We start from the raw sequence: 22,661 nt of genomic DNA on the forward strand, positions 1-22,661 counted from the left end.
TAGCAAAGATTTTAGATTACTGTCTGATTTTAGCCGCCTCACTAGTAGGCTACTATTCAAATAGCCGCCTCACTAGTAGGCTACTATTCAAATAGCCGCCTCACTAGTACTATTCAAATAGCCGCCTCACGATCCAAACGATTGTTTCTGCCTCCAGTGACGTCACACCCACCCGCATGTTTATGTTTTCAGCGCCGTTGCGAAGGGGTCTATAGCCTACTAGATGGCTAGTTGCCAAGGCTACATGAAAAGACCAAACTACCAAAATCTACATATTTTATTTTCACAATTTCTATCTATAGGCCTTCCTTATTTGTTGTCCTGACTAGACATTATTGAACATATTCATCTTTTTTTTTGGGGGGGGGGGGTTTCGTGATACCTCCCTGAAATGACTTTTTGCAGGTTGGGATGTCTGACTATGAATATTACAATACACACAACCATGTTTCCTGTATCATACAGCTTTTCAACTGGGAAGTTTACAACTTATTCTGAGTCAATTTACCCAAGTTTGTCACTAAACCACATAGGCCTACTTGGAATACCCCTCAGATGTCTGAATGGCACTGATCTCACTTAAATGTTTATGGAACCTTCCTGTGAACTGTGAATAATGCTGTTGATGGAACTTTTCTGTCAACTATGAACTATATTTAACTCATTAAACTTGTATCAAACTAGTTTTGTCTATGCTGTCAAACATGGATTATGTTCCCAGTTTTGATATCGGACTTCAGGTCACTTTATATCATATATCAGAATATTCTATTACTGTTAAACCCACTATGAATATTAAAATACACCGAACGATGTGGCCTGTATCATAGCTACATGTATGACCTTTGCAGCAAAAAAAACATGTGAAAATCTGTTCGGTATTCAGTGAGGTATGATTAATTAAATGCGCTGACAGCTCATTGCACCGGCCAAACATATTACACTGAGTGGAGTGGATGACCGGTCCAAGATGGCGGCTCCATTTAATTAATCATTATCTCACTGAATAACGAACAGCAACATGTTTGCTGCAACATGCTTGACACATGATTTAGCGTATTTTAATATTCATAGTGGTCTTGTTCAACATGCACTTACATGACACGCGTTATGGTTTAGTATTGTTCTATTTTCATTAGGCTGTTGATTAATTTGACATTGTTGTTTATTACTGATATTCTCCTTAATGTAGCCTTACCATGCTATTGTAAATATATTGTTGATTGAATTGACATTGTTTATTATTGACATTTCCCCTCATTGTGATTGTTTATTTCATTATACTATTGACTGAATTGACATTGTTGTTTATTAATGCTACTCTCCTTTTTATAGTCTGGCCAACATCTCAATCTCCTCCCTGTTTAAGTATTTATATGTCACTTTGGACAAAAGCGCAACCATAACCGGATGAGGTGTGAGCTGTGATGGGATCTGCAAAGCACACACTATAAATATGATAGAGAAGCAGGAACAGATAGTGACAGTGAAGATATTTTAAGTTGAATAAACACTATGATTACATTGCATTAGATCCTACTTGGAGTGTCATTTGTCTGTCTCAGTCACACACACACACACACACACACACACTGCCTTGCAGAGCTTCTTTCTTGTGCTCCTTTCTGCAGTTCAAGAGAGGTGAGCTTGGCAATGTGGTGCAGCCTTATCTTGAGAAACACAGCCACAACCAATGACAACAGGTCAGAATGATGGTTGTCAATGCCAAACTGTGTCTCCTCAATGTGTTCCCCAAGCAGAAAAACATCCTCCGTTCCAATCTCCTCCCGGACGATGTGTGTAACTGTCGACACCTTTGGAGCCTGCATTGCTGAAGCTGGCGGATCACCCTCTCTGCAGCTCTCAGCACCTTATAATAATAATAATAATAACAATAATAATAATTTAAAAATAATAATACATTATATTTATAATTATATAGCGCTTTACACAGTGCTTAAAGACACTTTATAGAACAGAGGAAATAAGAACAAATCAACCTTAATATACAAACATAAAAAAAACAAGATAATAAAATCAAACCTTCACTGTGCCTTGTGATGGAATCACTAGGCCGCCGTTGTTTTTCAGGGCTAGAAGGTGGTAGCTCTTGTCAAATAAAGATGGTACAGCCTCACCGACCAAGCTTACATGGCACACATCACAGGACAGCTTTCGTAGAACCTGCCGGACTACAAACCCTGCTATGTAGACCAGAGTATTTTCCACCAGACCACCAAACCGAGTGGGGAGATAACTGTGGTCACACACAAGGACTGAAATGTTAGCGAATGCAGATGGGTGCTCTTCAGCAGTTTCAGCAGAGGACATCTCCACAGCAGACAGGGACACACTGCTGTCTTGGGCAGCCACATTGCCTGTCTCACCAGGTGAGACACCACACCGAACCATCAGACGGCGGAAGATGGCCTGGAACTGGCGTGCCGATGGATTGTTATTCCAGCCGCCTTGTATGGAAAACAGACATAGATTACTCACAAGACATAACAAAGATATTCATTAGGTATATTTTCATACATTACTCACAAGATATAACAAAGATATTCATTAGGTATATTTTCATACATTACTCACAAGATATAACAAAGATATTCATTAGGTATATTTTCAGAATGTATTGTAATCAAACACCAACCATACCTGGTGGGGGTAAAATTAAAAATAAAATTAAAAAAAGTTTTATTACTCTGATCATGGCGAAACAAGACACCCAGGGGTTGCAGGGTTCCCACAAATGTAAACTGCTACATCAAAATTCCCTGATATTCCATTACTTTGCTCCAAAAATGATAGAAATTCCCTGACTTTCCATGTCTGGAATAGACTTTCCAAAGTGCCATGATATTCCAGAAATTCCATGACCCGTGGGAAGCCTGTTCTTGAGTGCCTATCACAGGGGTGCAAACTCACAGAAAATTAAAATGATAAACAGCTACCAGGGCGAATAGATAATTAGTTTGCATCCCTGTTTTAGGAATGGGATCAGTTCCTTGTTTAACGTATACAGTATACTTGTAGACAATGGAACAATAACATGGAACAATGTAATTGCAATACATACCATTTAGAAACATCTAGGACCTGAAACACACTGAATACAAGACAATTCCAACAGAAACAAAACTGCATATTGAAAAACATTTAAAAAGACATCAGATCAACATACTTACCATCTTTCTTACACCTGCATAAAGTTGATGTTGTGTAATACATACCATTTAGAAGCATCTAGGACCTGAAAAACACACTGAATACAAGACAATTCAGACAATTCAGACAATTCAGACACAACAAAACTGAAGCAGTTAGGAGCACCTTAGGAACGTGATGCATCATAGGAACGTGATGCATAACGCAACAGAGTGTCACTGAACTCATGAGCTCATGAGCTTAGAAGGCACTATTTTAATCAGGGCTTTGAACCGGTTCAAGGAACGAAAACCGGGAACTTTTTGTATTTTACAGGGAACAGGAACGAAACCGGAAACGTTATTATTTTTTATGTTCTGGAACAGGAACACTTATTTAAAAATAATGGTAACCGGTTAATACCGGTTTTATTTCGTTCCTCAAAGTTTTCGTTGCCTAATTAACAAAAAAAAAAAAGTAATTATTTTCCCTGCGCCGCTTACCATGACGGCTGAGGTTCACTTCCTGTGTGACATCACATCAGACATTCGCTGACTGAATGGAGAGAGAGCGGTGGATTACAAAGTCTCCACTCCACATCTTAAATAAGGGGTAAATTACGATCCATCGTTAATTAAAACGCTCATTCCAAACACAATATCAATAGCTATATTTGTCAACTCCACGTTAATGATGGACTAGCGAACATTTGGCTAAATGTCCTTTCCCCCCGACAGTTGGAATTTGTTGTTGCCCGAGTGGCATAACCATGTGTCTTAATAATGTGGTTACGTTTGTGTGGAAATTTTCTCTTTTAACAATAAACTACACATTTGAAATAATTGTAGGCCTATTTAATTATTATTATTATTAATAATATAATTATTATTATTTAATAATGGTTGTAATATTATTACATTTGGTTTAAGCTGGATGAGAAAGATGTGACATAATTCTATAGCATTAAACAGCTGACAGGAACGAAATTAAACGTTCCGGGAACAGTATTTTTTTGTTCTAACTGGTTCGGGAACGTCAATTTATTGGTGGTACTCATAACCGGAAACGTTATAATTCCGTTTCTGTTCGGAACGAACCGATTGAAAAAAAAAAAAACGGTTCAAAACCCTGATTTTAATAGACCTCTTAGATCGGTGAAGGGGTGTTCCTTCTTTTGTCACCAAAGTGAGCAAGTACTCCCTGGCTCTTGCTTTCCTCTCCATCCAGTTCAAAGCACCCAAGGAAGTGCTCATTGAGTATTTCCAAAACTCAATGAGCAAACATGCAAGTATTAGTATTTGCTTGACTTCCTTCTCTCCATAGGTATACTGTACTACAGCAAATTTCACAGAGCTTTGCCATTCTGATGAATTATTAAAGGTGCCATGTGTTATATCCGCCAAAAAATCAATTCATACTCCACATTCCATAAAAGATGGAGGCAGTATACCTCCAGAAAGTGAGTTGGTCTACCCTAGAGTAACAACCGAGAAACGTGTATTGCAGTTTGGCTGGCGGTTATGTTGCCCGCATACCGCCTCCCATGGCCGAAGCTGGTATTTTGACACCTGTCGGGCTGTGGCTAGTAATTTAGCATGCTAATTCTGGTTGATATCTCTGCAGCACTATACCTTGCCATTTTTTTAATGACATCATCGCCCTTATTTCTTCTCATTCTTTTGATGCGTGTAGCTCATTTTTTGGATATTTTTACCTCAATTCTTACACATGGCACCTTTAAAAATTAAAAAAAAAAAAAACTTGTACATGTATGTGGTTCTATAATCAGTAATTGTATAACCTCAATGAATTCTGCCGTTGCCTCAGAGTCTTTAAACTGAGTGTAGCCAAGATGAGCCACTGACACAGAGCGGCTCAGTGTTTGTGCACCCTCATTTTGTGGTTCTCAAAGTAGACATGTTTATCAGTCATTTGATTGGCAGCATGCAGTCCATCTTTTTTTTGCATTCATCATTGCATCATTGAGATAATTGATGTACCTCCAAGTGATCTGTCCAGTGGTTGTTGTAATTGGACTGTATGCCTGCAGAGTAAGAATCAGTCACTGGTCAAAGTACAAACAGCAAAATGTTTATCATCACGTCCAGCCATAACTGTGCAAATGGACAGACAACAATATTTAGATAACTTTTAGCACCAGAAGCATAACTTGAACAAATAAGTCTACGATTAGCATTTACCTGCAACATATTACGTGCCAACTTGAGCATGTGGCAAGCATCCATCATTACAAAAACTTTCTTGCCAGTCACCGGATGTGAGAAACTGGTTTGAAGTGGCTCTCGTGGGTCGCCCTTCAGCTCACACCCAAGTTGGTTGCACATGCTGACATTGGAGGCATGCCCATCCATTGTTACGCATACCACCCGAATGCCCCTTGCATGCAGCTCCTCCAAAGCATGACCGAGAAGGACCCTTTGTGTTTCAGGAGAGAGAGACTTGGCCAGGAAGGAAGCTATAGGAGCCTTCCAATGTCCTTGTAGGCCAACCACCATGAACACAAGAGCCTCAGTCGCAACATCAGTCTCACTGCTTCCATCTCCCATGTCTACAAAACCACACATTGACTGGGTTTGTGGATTGTAATGCACATGTTTTCTAATGGACATGGCATCCAACATCAGTGTAACACATCCATATTTAGCCTGGTCTCCCTGGCATTTCCTCTCTAGCATGTCAAGCATCATTACATTCAGGCCAGGCTTGGCATCCACCGAATGAGAAGAAGCTATTTAACGTGTTTACATCAGTAATTTCCAAAAATTCAATCGGACAACATTAAGCCTACCTTTGTAATGGATGTGGATGGGGAGGGGAAAATGTCGAGTCTCTCTCAGGTATCTGTACGCCTTTGGACCGTGTAAATGGAGTGTGAGCGCAAACTCTCTGTACTCCTTTGTGTACTCATGGCCCTGCTTTGCCATGAGGTCTATCTGAAGATCTGAAATGTTAGGATTTAAAATGAGTAAGTCCCCTTCAGATAATAAAGAGAGCAAGAATAACATGTACATGAATTTCAAAGTGCTAATTTTGTCTTACCGGAGTAATATTCAAGTTTGTCTTTGAGCTCTTCATTAATGAGGTTCTTTTCCTTCAATTCCTCAAAAAGACTCCTCACTGTGGTCTTTGCCCTGTTTTCTCTGGCCATGGCATTCTTCTTTTCTCGCTCCAGACTTTCCACTCTTGCCAAGGCTTCATTGAGTCTGGTCTTATAAGCGGTAGGAGAAGCAGGCAATGCATAGCATAGTAATGTTTCACTTCACAAACATCACTTTGACACCACCGCCAGCACCGTGTGTGTGTGTGTGTGTGAGTGGCAGCAAACAAGTGAGATTTTAATATGTCCAGGAACATTATGATATGATGTTTAAAGTAGAATTATTCACATCATTAGGCTGAGGTTGTGGGTGTGAGGTTGCCATTTCTTAGGTAATCCTGAGAGGCCATGGACAGGCTTTCTTCAGCTCTTCTGGAGGTAGACATAGCCCTGCCCTTTTCCAACTAAAATGAAGAAGCATAATACATAATACAATATAAAGGGATAGGTATCTCAACCTGCCCTGTGATTGATAATAGAATATTTACATGTATTAATGCTAATAGCCTTATGATGATGCACCTACTCTTTGGAGGTGAACCAGGAAGCTGAAGACTGATGGAATAATACCATCTCGGAGTCGGACAATCTGACCCGTCCTATCAAAATCGTCCTGCTTAAAATGTTCATTGCAAAGCACTGATAAGGCACTTGCAGTGAATCCTTCTCTCCTCAAAGCCACTTCCCACTTCTTCCCCTCAAATTGTTGTCCTGGGGAAACCTTCTAAATGAAAATCTAAGTCAGTGTTATGGAATATGACTTATCAAATCTCAGTTCATAGCCGGGTGATCAGTAAACATAGCATTGTTAGAATAGCATTCTTGTGTCAGTTGTAATCTAAGTCAGTGTTATGGAATATGACTTATCAAATCTCAGTTCATAGCCGGGTGATCAGTAAACATAGCCTAGCATTGTTTCAGTAACGTTACGGTCACGTTAATACCACATATCCTTGCTCCTTCTCAACTCTCTGGTAATATTCTATTCACAAAATACAACCAATAGTACAGTAATGTTAAATCTTACCTGTGAAAAGTAATCCCCCGCACCCTGCTTTCAATTGTCCGCCGATTGACTCGCAATGACCGGTCCAAGATGGCGCATTTCTCGTTTCCAGCAGCCAATGCGGCGTCTATGTATATTATGTCTATGTTTGCCACTGCCAGGAGGTCTTTTGGAACTTGGTTTGGACCTATTGTAGAGGTGGAGGAAGAGCACTTGATGCCACGGGACAATTCCACAGAAACCAACCTCCATATTCAGATTAAACTGAAGTCCAACCACCCATTTACTTGATTACTGTATACTTGCTCTTGGGTGCTCCTTGTTGGTGCCCCCCACCCAATCCCAATCCTCCCCCACCTTTTTTATGCAGCCCTTGCCACTTAATCTACTAAACCCCTCTTCTACTGCACTTTTTACCCCCATTAATGCACAAATAGGCTGACACCAGACATAATTTCACTGCATTTCTTACTTCCAGTAACTATATGCATGTGACAATAAACTTCCTTGTATCCTTGTACTTAAGTATGATTTTTGAGTATCTGTACTTTACTTGAGTATTAATATTTTTGGAAACTTGTGACTTTTACTCCATTACATTTGAAAGGCAAATACTGTAGGCTACTTTTGACTTTGTTACTTTTAACCACATTTGATTCTTTGAATGCAATATGCGATAGACCATCTTGAAACCATCTTGACCATCTTTTTAATAGTCCAATTTGAACTTGTCTGAATTGGCTGTGGTAATGGCCATGACGACAGATTCATCAGAACATCCTCCATGTAGCCTGAGAAAACCCAGACGAACCTGTTAGCAATTAAGATTTGAGATGTGGTCTGGTGTTAACCAGGCTATCCTCCATGATCATTGTGAAATTGGAATGCAATTAAGATTTGAGATGTGGTCTGGTGTTAACCAGGCTATCCTCCATGATCATTGTGAAATTGGAATGAAATTAAACAATCACCTGACATTTACCCCATAGCTAGATCTTTAGCGTACATCATTAAACAACTAGACTGCATTTCCGGCGGGAACTGCGAAAGTGTGCTTGCCCTGGTCCGGTCACAAACGTGAGCAGACAGTGACATACGCTATGCTGAACCTGGCTTGATCCAAGCATTCTAACAGTGCCTTTCAGTGTTGGAGCAGTGGCAATACCTCAAAAGCTCTATTCAACTATTGCCATGCGGGGTGAATGCGGTTCGTTGGCTTTTACCTGTGGCCTGCCTTCGAATTTAGCTTCTATGACTGAAATCAAATCAATAAAATAAAACAACAGCAGTGATTGGCTGCAAAAATAAATAATGTCACGTGTCTTGCACCTCTCAAACTGGGCTATCAGGTAACCTAGAGAAAAATGTGAAATTATGAAATATGACTAAGGTATTAAAATGCTGCTTGTTTGTCAGGATACTTTTTCACTGATTTATTTTAGAAATATGAGCTATGAGTGTGAATGTTATATATTCCATCCCCTAATTCTGTTTTACTGTTTATTTGACAAATAATCTATATGGATTTGCTCTATAAAGACCTTATGTCTGTTTGGGATTGTTTTGAGAGCCTATTGATGTATCTCAGAATAAAGGAATGTCCACAACATTAGTGATGTTTTTTGTGTGTGTGTGAATGTATTTTACTTAACTCATTGAATGTAGCTGAATACTCATGAACGCATGTCTCTAATAGCCACAATAGGAGTAATTTTAGCAACACCGCATTTTGTGTGGCCCATAACGACCCAGTGGATCATGAAAATGTGCCAAAATTCACATTCCTTGCTTGTTGTTGGTACATTAATCCCATTCAGATTGCCACTTATCTGAGATGTAAGAGTTCAGTATAGGTTTAAGGTCTGGGGCAGGGATTTGACATTCTGTGACTTCTTCATTGAGGGCTTGCTTAGCAGCACTGTCCACTTTCTCCTTTCCCCTCAGACCAACATGGCCTGGGACCCAGCAAAAAACTACACTCAAGTTCTGGTTCTTTAGACTTTCTAGTTGATCAAGCTCAGCTTTGGTTGAACTTTTTTGCGTGACATTAAAGCCTACTGGAAAGATTTTTAATTGCAATTTAATTGAATGCAATTTACTTTTACGATTAAATAAAATTAATTTATCCCTCTCACCCATAATTTTCTATTTATTTACAAATTTACATAGGCCTACTGTAATTACATTTATACTTAGTCATTCTACTGATCTTTATACTATTCATCCTGCACATAAACTTATTCTTACTACTCTTATAATGTTGTTTCTGCACTACAATGACACTGTTTCCACACTGCACATAGCTGTATGTTATGTACATATCTGTTATATATTTGTCATATTGAATATCCATATTTATTCTGTTTTATTATATTCTGTTAATACACTGCATATATCTATATTATTATTTCTACTATTATAATGTTACTACTACATACATTATTCTACTTATTGTATGAGATAACTGCTAATACACTGCACATATTTATATTTAATTCATATTACTCTAAACCACCTTCTGTAAATCAACTGTATACTACTGTCTACATTGCACTATATTTCTTGACCTGTCTCTGTATATTTCATCACCTTTCTATACTTTGCATCACATTGTATACATAACTTGCACCACTATGCCACTTTCTTTCTTACTTAGGTCAAACAGAACTACCCAAGCCTTTTATTGGCCTGACTTTGCACTAGTATTTTATTGACTGTCTATGCACAATTTCAACCAAATTTTGCTGCTCTTATTTTTTCATTATTTTATGTGCCCTCTTATTTACTTATTTACTTATTTACTTACTTTTTTGTTTACTTGAATGTTATGTTTGTCTGTGGACCTAAATTGGCAAAATATGTCTTGTCTTCACCGTGGGATAGTGAGAAACGTAATTTCGATCTCTTTGTATGTCTGGAACATGTGAAGAAATTGACAATAAAGCTGACTTTGACTTTGACTTTGATACTGTAGCTACATGAATCACAGCTAAGATCTTTGGTTGCTATGAAGACCAGTCGTTCTAAATGGATGGTTGAATGCTATGGCCAAAGGCCAGTTATCTCTGCCGTTGTCAAGCGGGCATATCCTAACTTTATCTTATTTTAAACATCTCTATTTTACTTAGCCTACTTCCATACAGTGACTCCTATTAAGAAGTGGCCACTTCATTCGCGCTTACCGTGATTCACGCAGCAACATTATTAAATTAATCTGTCACCATATGCCTATGCCAACGTTTGCAAAGAGGAGAATCTTTTAATTTGATTCACAATGAAACGTTACATTTAATGTACATGTAAACAATGAGTAGGCTAGTTTTGGTTGTTGTTGGTGGTGTTACTGCATCCCTTAGTTATGCCTACAATGCAAAATTGTTCCCTTGTGATTGTTAGACGCATTTCAAAACATCGCGACGTGAAATGCCACAACAAAACATTGTTTGTGAATCGGTCTTATTAGGAGTCCTCGCTTAAGCTGTCACCGACTCAGGCGCTACTTTTAGGGCTAAAATGCTTCCTGAATTACTCTTAGTAAAAAAAAATAGGAGTCCTAAAGTTACAGTGACGAAGTTACGAGTACAAGCATCTCATATCAAATGACCATGGCATTACGCTAAGCAACATAAATCTCATAACGTTACAGCAACATCTCCTCCCTATGACCTAGCTAGCTAGAAGCTAGCTTCTAGCCACACAAGAAATGAATGATGTTAAAATCTCCGCTTAGCATTCTAATAACAGAAGGGGCACATTTATGTGGACCACTACAACATGAGTCATTATGTCTGTAACGTTAACTGTATAAAACACTTACTTTCATAAAGGAAGCAAACCATCCAGCACATACACATGGAAACCGATATTTTAGGTAGCCTACTTGGCCACGAACTCAAAACGTGTCTCTCTGAAGCTCTGTTCTAGAATCTTTGCTCTGAAGTCTGTCCCCTTTGCTAAACAACATCAAATAAACGAAATGACAGTCTTCCAGTATTAAATGTGTACGTGTTATTACGAATGGATGTGTGTGGTTTGCAATTAGAATAAACAAGAAATAACATTTCCAATAATTTCCCATGATAAATTACATAATATTTGCACCTTCCTTCCTTGTGAAGCTCACACTAATTCCACCGCATTTAGTGAAATGTAATACAACGTTGCCACCTAGCGTTCAGTAGGCTATTTAAGATAAACGTGGAATTTCCTATATTCTTCAACACCGTGCTTTTAATTACACCTGATCCTGTACATAGATGGATTCCTTATGGATTGTTTTGACCCATGCTTATTGTACTTGAATTACCAATAAAAAATAAATAAATAAATAAAAAATAAAAAAACACCATGCTTTTAGGAAAACAATCTTTTTATCATAGTTCCCTCTTCAAGTGAGCGATTACCAGCTCGTTTTTGTAACAGAGATAGCTGTTTATTGTCCCTAGGTTTACAGAAACACCTATTCATATTAATACGTAGCCTATGGAGTGCTGCCGACCACTGTTCATTACGGCCCAGAATGCCTTGCATGTCTTTACAACAAAACAACCCAGTAAAACCTAATTTCCCGTAAACATATGAATTTGCATACTTGTAACATTTTTAATAATACTCTCCCATCACGATATTTAACAATAATGCAAAATTTAATTTGAATACTGTCAATGTGAAAACAACTCTATTATGTAAGCTATATATAGCTACTGTTCTCCTTGCAATTTCAGTTCGTAAGTCCATACTATCCCATGGCAGAGCAAGGATTTCATGAGTAGGCAAGGTTGCCCAGCGGCATTGAGCATACTTGGAAGGCATTGTGAGAGAAGGTGAATGATGAATGGTGAGAGTTGCCAAATACCTGTGGGTGGTTTGCTAAATGATGGAAACTTTTGGAATATTATTTTTTTTTTAGCTTATGCACCTTCCCATTGGAGTCCCCAGTTCATATACAAAATTTGGTATCGATATGTGACAGTGTTCCTGAGATATGGACGACTTCCTGTTTCGGAGCTTTGCCGCCGATTTCGTTTAGCTGTGACGGGCAAACGCTTTCGAAAATCAAAAATCCTTCTAGTAACTTTTGTGAGGCTTGGTCCAATGATGATGTACGTCAAGTTTCGTGGCGTTCGGACCAAATTTGTGACCTGTGAAAATTTAGTTTAGCTTTCTATTCAATCCAATATGGCAGACGAACGACACGCCCACTTGACGTCATCTTCTCGAGCAAGTTACACCGGTACTGCCCGGACGTTTTAAAGTTGGAACGGTGTCTCTGTCTCAAAGGGCCTAGGCACAGGAGCTGGAAAAAAATTAGGGATACGGGAATAATAATAATATTAAATATAACCACAAGCGGTGATTTACGGGGTCCGAGCAAAACGAACATGAGGTAGCATAGCTTTTTAGTTTTACATATGCTTTGATTGTTTGGGCCCAATTGTTCAAAAGAAACGTGATCGGATTTCGGTTATCGGATTTCAGTTACCGGATTTCGGCTATCGGATTGGATCAAATCTTGAAAATGGCTTGTTCAAAGGGAAACAAGGATCCTGAAATTGGATTAGATCACATAATCTATTCTTGGTTTTGATCTGGATAAAACCTTCACTTTGTGTTGTTCAAAACTTTTGAGTTGGATTGGAATAAATTTGATGCATAAAATTAGGATTACCCTGTGCTGTAACGTTATAGTGTGCTAACCTCCACAACCTAATAGTATTCTAACAATACCCTATTCTAGTGTGCTAACCTCCACAACCCAACAGTATTCTAACAGTAGTATTCTAGTGCGCTAATCTCCACAACTCAATAGTATTCTAACAATACTCTATTCTACAGGACTATGCATTTGTCATGGATAAGATGAAGCGTCTGTTAATGGAAGGCAGTGTTTCCCACAGAATGGAATTGTATTTGTGGTGGTAGGTGAAGGGGGGTGGGGGTGGGTTCTGTGTTGGAGTCAATAAGATGAACAGCCTATAATTATGCAGTTATACTTGCCTTGCACGACAAGTCCTGACAAGTAGCTGTAATGTTATAATGTAGTAGATTTGCAAAGATTTGGAAAAGATTTTTGAAAGACTACAGTCTCAGACCCTCTCACATCTAAAGACAAGTAGTAGAGTTTTAAGTCACAGACTATGATTTTGCAATGACTAGGGATCTTGCAGGGTCACTATTTACAAGACTGCAACACGATTCCTTTAAATTATTACCCATCGTGCAATAGATAAACAGGAACTGAAAATTATAGCCTACTAAACTCAAAGTCGTATTTTTGTGTTTCTGCAGCATTGTTTCATGCGTGACATCCTTAACCGATACAGAGTTGTTCTGTCAAGTGGAAGAGCCGACTAAATATGTATAAGAAATGACAAATATTATAAGAATAACAAATAATTATAGGCTACAGCTGTGTCGGAGTCAATTTTATTGTAGTATGCTAACATCCACAACCCAACAGTATTCTAAAACTAATGCTTCAAGTGGGATTTGAACTCTCAACCTAAGGATCACCAGTACAAGGCATTATCCCACTGAGCCACTGTCAATCCTACATGTTGCCTAGTCACATTCACATGGTGAAAATGTGTATTGGTAAACACACAACAAGAAAAACTCTAAGCATACATTTGACAATAAAATGAAGGGCTTTCCTAAAAGAGTACACCTGAAAACTTTTTGAAATTCTGGGGCAATTAGACATTTGTAGAGAAGAACACTAATGGATGAAATATAAATATGATAGACTTAATTAGTGAACAAAGAAGTTCCCCTAAATGTCAGAGTGTCTCAGCATTCTGATTCTTGGCAACTAATGACTGTGTATGTTGATTGCATGATGTCATTCAGGTGCTGTTCAATTGTGTGAATCTTCAATAACCAATAGCATTCGAGCATGAGCCTAAAGCTTGACCAGGGATTTGAACTCTCAACCAAACAAACACTCACACTAGGCATTATCACATTGAGCCACTGGCAATCCTATATAATGGGTAGTCACATTCACATCGTGAAAATGTGTGTTGGCAAACACACAACATCAAGAAAATTCCTAGCATACATTTGACAATAGAATTAAGGGCTTTATAAAAAAGAGTAGAGATCTGAAAATGTGCACTGTTAATGGTATCCACCTAATGATGGTTGTATGGTTGTTATCCAAGGGAAAAAAATACTCATATAGGAATATAGGTGATATAGGAGAAATGTGTTCGACTTTTATTGGCCTATATCTGTGAAATGGAACAACATATCCAAATTATTTTGATAACTTGTGTGAGGCTTGGTCTAAACATTGTCTGTGAGAATTTTGGTGAAGATGTGATAATTTTTGAAGCCTGTGAAACTTTTTATGATGTTTGGCTTTTCTCTGAAATTGTGGCAAAAGTAAACATTTTTAGAGCATAAGACCAGGGTGAAGAAGATTCATCTGAATTTAGAGATTAATATGATGCATGGGCGTAGATTTAGGGTGGGACGCTAAGGACTAGTCCTAATCAATATTTTAAGATGACAAAATTGTCCCCACCAACATTTTAGCGAACTTATTTGTGCTGCTGATCATTCCGACAGCCAGCACAACTACGACGGAGTATTAGGGCCACACATGAAGAGAAAAAATATGTTTGCCATGGCGAGATTAAACTCGACATGTTGACTTTAAAGTCGCCATGTCGACATTAAACTCGACATTTCGAGAATAAAGTTGAAATTTAATGTCGACTTTAAAGTCGACATGCTGACATTAAACTCGCAATAGGCCCTACTGTTTAAACATCAGTTTAAGCTATGTAGCCTACACTAATACACAATATGTTACATGAAAAATGGGCTTCAAATAGGTGTTATTTCAGATAGATTGCAGATATTCAGATAGATTGCGTCTGTTAACTATCATTGCCGTCATCGTGAAGTGCTGTCTCGCGGTTATGGAAATACTATGCCGTTTAGGCTAAATAGCTAGAAAAATACATGTATCCAATGATATAATGTTTCTATACAAAATGTTATTTCACTCTGTTTTACGTGGTTAAGGCTACTGCACATCCAAATAACTGCCCTTCATGACCCACGGGCGTCACTCTCCATAGGATAACATGGCAAAACTCATTTTTCTAAAACTGCTTTTCCATGTCTCACCTGCAATACATTAGCCTATAGGAGGCTAGAAACACAGGTATAGCCTAAGCATATATACTATTTTGATCCCGTGAGAGAATATGTGTGCATGCACTTCATTTATGCACTTTGTGTGCATATGTGCAAGTAGGCTACTAGCCTACATGGGGTGGTCGGGAGGACAGCTTCATTAGTCCCTCCATAGACATTCAGCAATGGGCTGTTTTGCATCCATTACAAACAAGCAACGTGAAAGTCTAGGATTGGGGAGAGCCTAGTATGCCTCTAGTGCATAAGCATGAAGTTGAACATTTAGATGCAACAACTAAATGTTTAGAACAACACTTTAATAATAGGCCTATAAATAAATAAACCGCTATGGCGTTTAGGCTACTTTTGACCATCGCATTTATAAGCCTGTAACTCCGTGATAAGGACCTAACAGCAAAGTATTTGGCTGAGCAACGTGGGTTAATATGTTCTATGTTTTGTCCACATGATATAGGCCTATGTCTAATCATTGTTGCACTTTCGAACACTCTGAATCATTGTTGCACTTGTTGCATTGTTTCATTAGGTCCTCCCTTTCAATGCGTCCCGAAATGTCGTTCTCTCTCCAAACTAACTTTATTCTCAAAATGTTGAGTTTAAAAGTCGACATCGTCGAGATTAAAGTTCGACATGATATTTCAACTTTATTCTCGAAATGTTGAGTTTAATGTCGACATGGCGACATTAAAGTCTATACGTCAAGATTAAAGTCGATATTACATTTCAACTTTATTCTCGAAATGTCTAGTTTAATGTTGACATGGCGACTTTAAAGTCGACATGTTGAGTTTAATCTCGTCATGGCAAAAATATTTTTTTCCTTCATGTGTGGCCCTAATACTCCGTCGTACTACGTATTAGGGCCACACATGAAGGAAAAAATATTTTACCTATTTTATCACATAACCTATGCATACAAAGTGCATAAATAAAGTGCATGCACACATATTCTCTCACGGGATCAAAATAGTATATATGCTTAGGCTATGTGTTTCTAGCCTCCTATACGTATTGCAGGTGAGACATAGAAAAGCAGTTTTAGAAAAATGAGTTTTGCCATGTTATCCTGGAGAGTGACGGCCTGTGGGTCATGAAGGGCAGTTATTTAGATGTGCAGTGGCCTTAACCACGTAAAACAGAGTGAAATAACATTTTGTATGGAAACATTATATCATTGGATACATATATTTTTCTAGCTATTTAGCCTAAACGGCATAGTGCATGGTATTTCCATAACCACGAGACACTTCACGATGACAGCAATGAGTAGTTAACAAGACGCAATCTATCTGAATATCTGCAATCTAGCAATCTATCTAAAATAACACCTATTTGAAGCCCATTTTTCTTTTATGTAACATATTGTGTATTAGTGTAGGCTACATAGCTTAAACTGTGTAGGCTATGTTTAAACAGTAGGGCATATTGCGAGTTTAATGTCAGCATGTCGACTTTAAAGTCGACACGTCGAGATTAAAGTCGACATTACATTTCAACTTTATTCTCGAAATGTCGAGTTTAATGTCGACATGTCGATTTTAAAGTCAACATGTCGAGTTTAATCTCGCCATGGCAAAAATATTTTTTTTCTTCATGTGTGGCCCTAGTACTCCGTCGTACTTATCTCTTCTATGATCTCATCCCAGAAAGATTTTCTTTGACTTGTTAGTTTTTTTTAACATTTATTTTATCTAATGACATAGCAAACATGATTAATTGAATCCACATATCCTTGCACTTGCGAAACTATTTTTCAGCATTCACGTTCCTCTTAAAGTGACAGGCACTCAATTAGATTTACACACCAAATGTGATGATATAGACAAGTGTAGCCTAATAATTTAAATATCAATATGATGTAATCAAATGACTAAATATGTTTAGCTATTAGTAATCATGCAGATCATAAAATACTATAAATAATTCTCAATATACATTTATAGTTTATATGAATTCCAAAATATGAAAAAGAAACCTATGACAACCATCACTTTCTATGTGTGTGTGTGTGTGTGTGTGTGTGGAGGGTCAATCAAATTCTATGATTGCCACTGATGTGAATGATCTCACAAATCAGAGTGGAGTGCACGCACATCTCCAAATTTAAACAGGTGCTGGGTATAAGGCTTAGCCGACAGGGATACCTGACAGGGATACCTGACGAAGACCTCTGGTCGAAACGTTGTACTAATAAACCACTCTGGGAGCTTATAGAAACAGTGTGCGGGTATCTTTTTATTTTTCAATGATCTCACAAATCACACAAACCAAATCAAATTTTAAAAAATCGCAATAGTATCGAAATCGAGATTCTTCACTTGCTATTGGTATTGAAACAATAATGTTGGTATCGTGACAACAGGAGTTGTGGATGTGTCCCCACCAAAGCTGAGACCAAACCTACGCCCTTGATATGATGAAAGAATTTTGAGTCTAGGTCAATTTGTTAAGGAGAAATAAGCGTTTTTGACAAGAGCGCCACCTTTGGGTGCAGTACCCCAAATTTTGGGTTATGGGTAGTGGGGGGTACTGGTAACAATACTTGAAAATGTGAAGTTTCTAGGACTTACGGTTTATAGAAATATAGGTGATCTAGGAAAAAAGGCCTAAGTGGTCTAACTGTATTGGCCTATATCTCTGAAATGGAACGAAATATCAAAATTCTGAGCATTAACTTTTGTGAGGCTTGGTCTAAACATTGTCTGTGAGAATTTTGGTGAAGATTTGATTATTTTTGAAGAGTGTGAAACTTTTTATAATGTTTGGCTTTTCCATGAAATTGTGTCAAAAGTAAACATTTTTAGACCATAAGACCAGGGCCAAAAATATGCATCTGACTTTAGAGATTAATATTATGAAAGAATTTTGAGTCTAGGTCAATCTGGTAAGGAGAAATTAGCATAATTAACTTTTTTTTCTAATAGCGCCACCTTTGGGTGCAGTACCCCAAATTTTGGGTTATGGGTAGAGAGGGGTACTGGTAACCATACCTGAAAATTTGAAGAGTTTTGGAGTTACAGTTTAGGCTGCAGTATGACTTTTACAGAATTTTGGCCAAAAATTAACGGTACAGAAACACACCTGTGGGTGTGAGACAGGTTTATAAACTCACCTGTGGGGATGAGATGGTGAGACAGGTTTATAAACTCACCTGTGGGGGTGAGATGGTGAGACAGGTTTATAAACTCACCTGTCGGTGTGAGACAGGTTTATAAACTCACCTGTTGGGGTGAGATGGTGAGACAGGTTTATAAACTCACCTGTGGGGGTGAGATGGTGAGACAGGTTTTTTTCACATGAACAGATGGAATGTGGGAATGAGGTTGAATAACATCTTCAGTAGACCTACACCAGTTCAATACTGTGTGTGTGTGTGTGTGTGTGTGTGTGTGTGTGTGAAGCGTCAGGTGATATTTAAATTATTCAGTACCTGTGACTAAGCCCCACCCTTTTTACCTGTTGGTGTCTCCTACGCACTCTCTCTCTCCTTCTCCCTATTTCAGTCTGTTCTGCTCTCTCTCTCTCTGAGCTGTTTAGAACTCCTGAACGTGTGTGATGAAAGGTATGTTACAACTACTTCATGTACCCAAGGATAATGTGTGTGTGTGTGTGTGTGTGTATTGTTTATGTCTGTATTTATTGTTTTTTGGGTGTGTATGTGTGTGTGTGTGTGTGTGTGGGGGGTCAATGCAAATTTATCATTCTTGTTTTTGGGAGTCTTGGGAACTTGTGTTACGCGGACTGCAACTGTGTGGACTAAGAAAGCCAATTGCAAATAAACTTAGTAGTGCTCCATTTCTGAAATAATTTTTAGTAGTAGTTTATCCATCTGGAAACGATGATGCCATGTGTACAGTTCAGAATGAAAATAGCACAATGCATTCTGTGTTTGATCAGACCTGCATAAGTGTGTAACATACTTCCTTCAATGTTTGGATCTGTGAATCTTCCCCTGTGTTAAGGTCCAAATAATAGCATTAAAGTGTGTGTGTGTGTGTGTGTGTGTGTATTGTTTTTGTCTGTATTTATTGGTTTTTGGATGTGTGTGTGTGTGTGTGTATGTGTACTGTATGTGTGTAAGTGAGTGTATATGAGTGTGTGGCTAGTGTTTTTTGTTTTTCTGTTGCATGCATTTAGTAAGGGTGCGTTTGTATGTGTGTGTGTGTGCGTATGTGCGTGTGTGTGTGTGTGTGTGTGTGTGTGTGTTTGTGTGTGTGTGTGGATGTCTTTGTGTGTGTGCGCGTGTGTTAGGTGAGAGTTTCTTATTACCTATCCTGATAGAAGGCTCTAGAGCAGGTGTTGGGTGCAGGGGTGAGATCCAGAGGGCAGGAGTTAGGGTTGTGTCTCTGAATGTGTGTGTGTGTGTGTGTGTGTGTGTGTAAGTGAGAGACAAGCAGTTTGCTTGAGAGGAGGGGGGGGGTATGAGGGAGTGAAAGAGAGAGAATGTGTGTGTGTATGTCAGGCATGAGCCAAGTCTTAAGATCCTTGTATATGCATGTAAAACCATGTAAAACACTATTGCATGTAGAACACTATTGCATGTGAGTAGAACCATGTAGAACACTATTGCATGTGAGTAGAACCATGTAGAACACTATTTCATGTAGAACACTATTGCATGTAGAACACTATTGCATGTGAGTAGAACCATGTAGAACACTATTGCATGTAGAATACTATTGCATGTGAGTAGAACCATGTAGAACACTATTGCATGTGAGTAGAACCATGTAGAACACTATTGCATGTAGAACACTATTGCATGTGAGTAGAACCATGTAGAACACTATTGCATGTAGAACACTATTGCATGTGAGTAGAACCATGTAGAACACTATTTCATGTAGAACCATGTAGAACACTATTGCATGTGAGTAGAACCATGTAGAACACTATTGCATGTGAGTAGAACCATGTAGAACACTATTTCATGTAGAACCATGTAGAACACTATTGCATGTAGAACACTATTGCATGTGAGTAGAACCATGTAAAACACTATTGCATGTGAGTAGAACCATGTAGAACACTATTGCATGTGAGTAGAACCATGTGAGTAGGCGAAAAAGGTGCCACCTCATCTGGACTGATACCTGGTCTGTCACACGGACTAACCTAGTATTATATGAGATGTATTAATGTTGTCATATGAGTTATTGATATGAGAGGTAATGTTGTCATGAGTTATTGATATGAGAGGTATTAATGTTGTCATATGAGTTATTGATATGAGATGTATTAATGTTGTCATATGAGTTATTGATATGAGAGGTATTAATGTTGTCATATGAGTTATTGATATGAGTCATATGAGTTATTGATATGAGAGGTATTAATGTTGTCGTATGAGTTATTGATATGAGAGGTATTAATGTTGTTGTATGAGTTATTGATCTATTTCAGTTCTATTCATCATAGAGTTCCCAATATCGCACATAAGGTGTATTAGAGTGCCTATTTTCGTAATTTAAAAACAAAAGCTAAAAACACAATATTGCGTTTTGGAACTCAAAGAATCAAAGAATTAATGTTGTCATATGAGTTATTGATATAAGATGTATTAATGTTGTTATATGAGAGACTCTGAAGAAGACGCATGGGCGTCGAAACGTTAGTCAGTTTCCACTAATAAAAATGCATTAAGCATTGAGTGCTCCGGTCCTGCTCCTTGGCTCCTGTTAGACCTTGGATCTCCCTTTTTGACTTCTGCGTCCTGTTCCGTGAGCACCAACCAGGCTGAAGCGCAAGTGACCCCCTTCTATTATTGTGAGAGGTATTAATGTTGTTATATGAGTTATTGAAATGAGAGGTATTTATGTTGTCATATGAGTTATTTATATGAGAGGTTTGTTGTCATATGAGTATGCTATTACCTATGTGCTGTGATCTGATTGGATGGTGTGTAGGGTATTAACTATGTGCTGTGATCTGATTGGATGGTGTAGGATGGTTTCCCCAGCGATTGCCCTGGCCTTCCTGCCCCTGCTGTTGACCCTTCTTATCCGGTACCGGTTCTACCTGGTTCTTCTGTACCGTGCGGTTCTGGTACGCTGGTTCTATGACTTGACCACGGGTCTGACCCGAGAGGAACGTGCGTTTCGGTACGTGCTCATGCACGCCACGCCCGGAGAGCCCAACAGCATCCTGGACGCCTTCGACAGCTGGTGCAGCACAGTGGAGTACATCAGCCACATCGGCCCCAAGAAAGGTGTGTGTGTGTGTGTGTGTGTGTGTGTGTGTGTAGGTAACAGTGGAGTACATCAGCCACATCGGCCCCAAGAAAGGTGTGTGTGTGTGTGTGTGTGTGTGTGTGTAGGTAACAGTGGAGTACATCAGCCACATCGGCCCCAAGAAAGGTGTGTGTGTGTGTGTGTGTGTGTAGGTAACAGTGGAGTACATCAGCCACATTGGCCCCAAGAAAGGTGTGTGTGTGTGTGTGTGTGTGTGTGTGTGTGTGTGTGTAGGTAAGATCGTGGATAAGGTGGTGTTGGAGTTGGGCACCCACTGTGTGTGTGTGTGTGTGTGTGGGTCAGATCCTGGATAAGGTGGTGTTGGACATTTCTCCGCTGGTGGTCTTGGAGCTGGGCACCCACTGTGTGTGTGTGTGTGTGTAGGTCAGATCCTGGATGAGGTGGTGTTGGACATTTCTCCGCTGGTGGTCTTGGAGCTGGGCACCCACTGTGTGTGTGTGTGTGTGTGTGTCAGATCCTGGATAAGGTGGTGTTGGACATTTCTCCGCTGGTGGTCTTGGAGCTGGGCACCCACTGTGTGTGTGTGTGTGTGTGTGTGTGTGTAGGTCAGATCCTGGATAAGGTGGTGTTGGACATTTCTCCGCTGGTGGTCTTGGAGCTGGGCACACATTGTGGCTACAGCACAATCAGAATCGCTCGGGCACTTCCTGTTGGGGCGCGGCTTATCACCGTGGAGATGGACGAGCGGAATGCACAAATATCTGAGAAGATCGTTCGATTGGCTGGCTACGATGATGACATGGTAAGTACACACCCCCAAGTACACTTTGAAAAGCATGAAGTATGAATGTGGCCTTAGAAGCAGATGGAATATCAAAATATACACAACAATGCACATTTCTTTAAATGATGAAACATTAAATGACATGGGTGTGAGTGTGTGTGTGTATGTTTATGGTATGTGTCTGGTCTATAGTGTGTGCATAGTGTGTGTATATGGTGTGGGTGTGTGTTTATAGTGTGTATA

The 22,661-nt window shown here is 39.0% G+C and overlaps 1 protein-coding gene across 1 annotated transcript in view; it reads left to right on the forward strand.

Moving 5' to 3' along the window:
* Positions 1 to 21,389: 21,389 nt before the first annotated feature.
* The window catches only part of tomt (transmembrane O-methyltransferase), a 1,794-nt gene continuing 522 nt past the window's right edge, over positions 21,390 to 22,661 (forward strand). The window contains exons 1-2 of the mRNA XM_048264088.1: positions 21,390 to 21,651; positions 22,240 to 22,436. Coding sequence (XP_048120045.1) covers positions 21,390 to 21,651; positions 22,240 to 22,436 — 459 coding nt within the window. The remainder of the gene's footprint in view (positions 21,652 to 22,239; positions 22,437 to 22,661) is intronic.

Source organism: Alosa alosa, chromosome 15, assembly GCF_017589495.1.
Source record: "Alosa alosa isolate M-15738 ecotype Scorff River chromosome 15, AALO_Geno_1.1, whole genome shotgun sequence".
NCBI lineage: Eukaryota > Metazoa > Chordata > Actinopteri > Clupeiformes > Clupeidae > Alosa > Alosa alosa.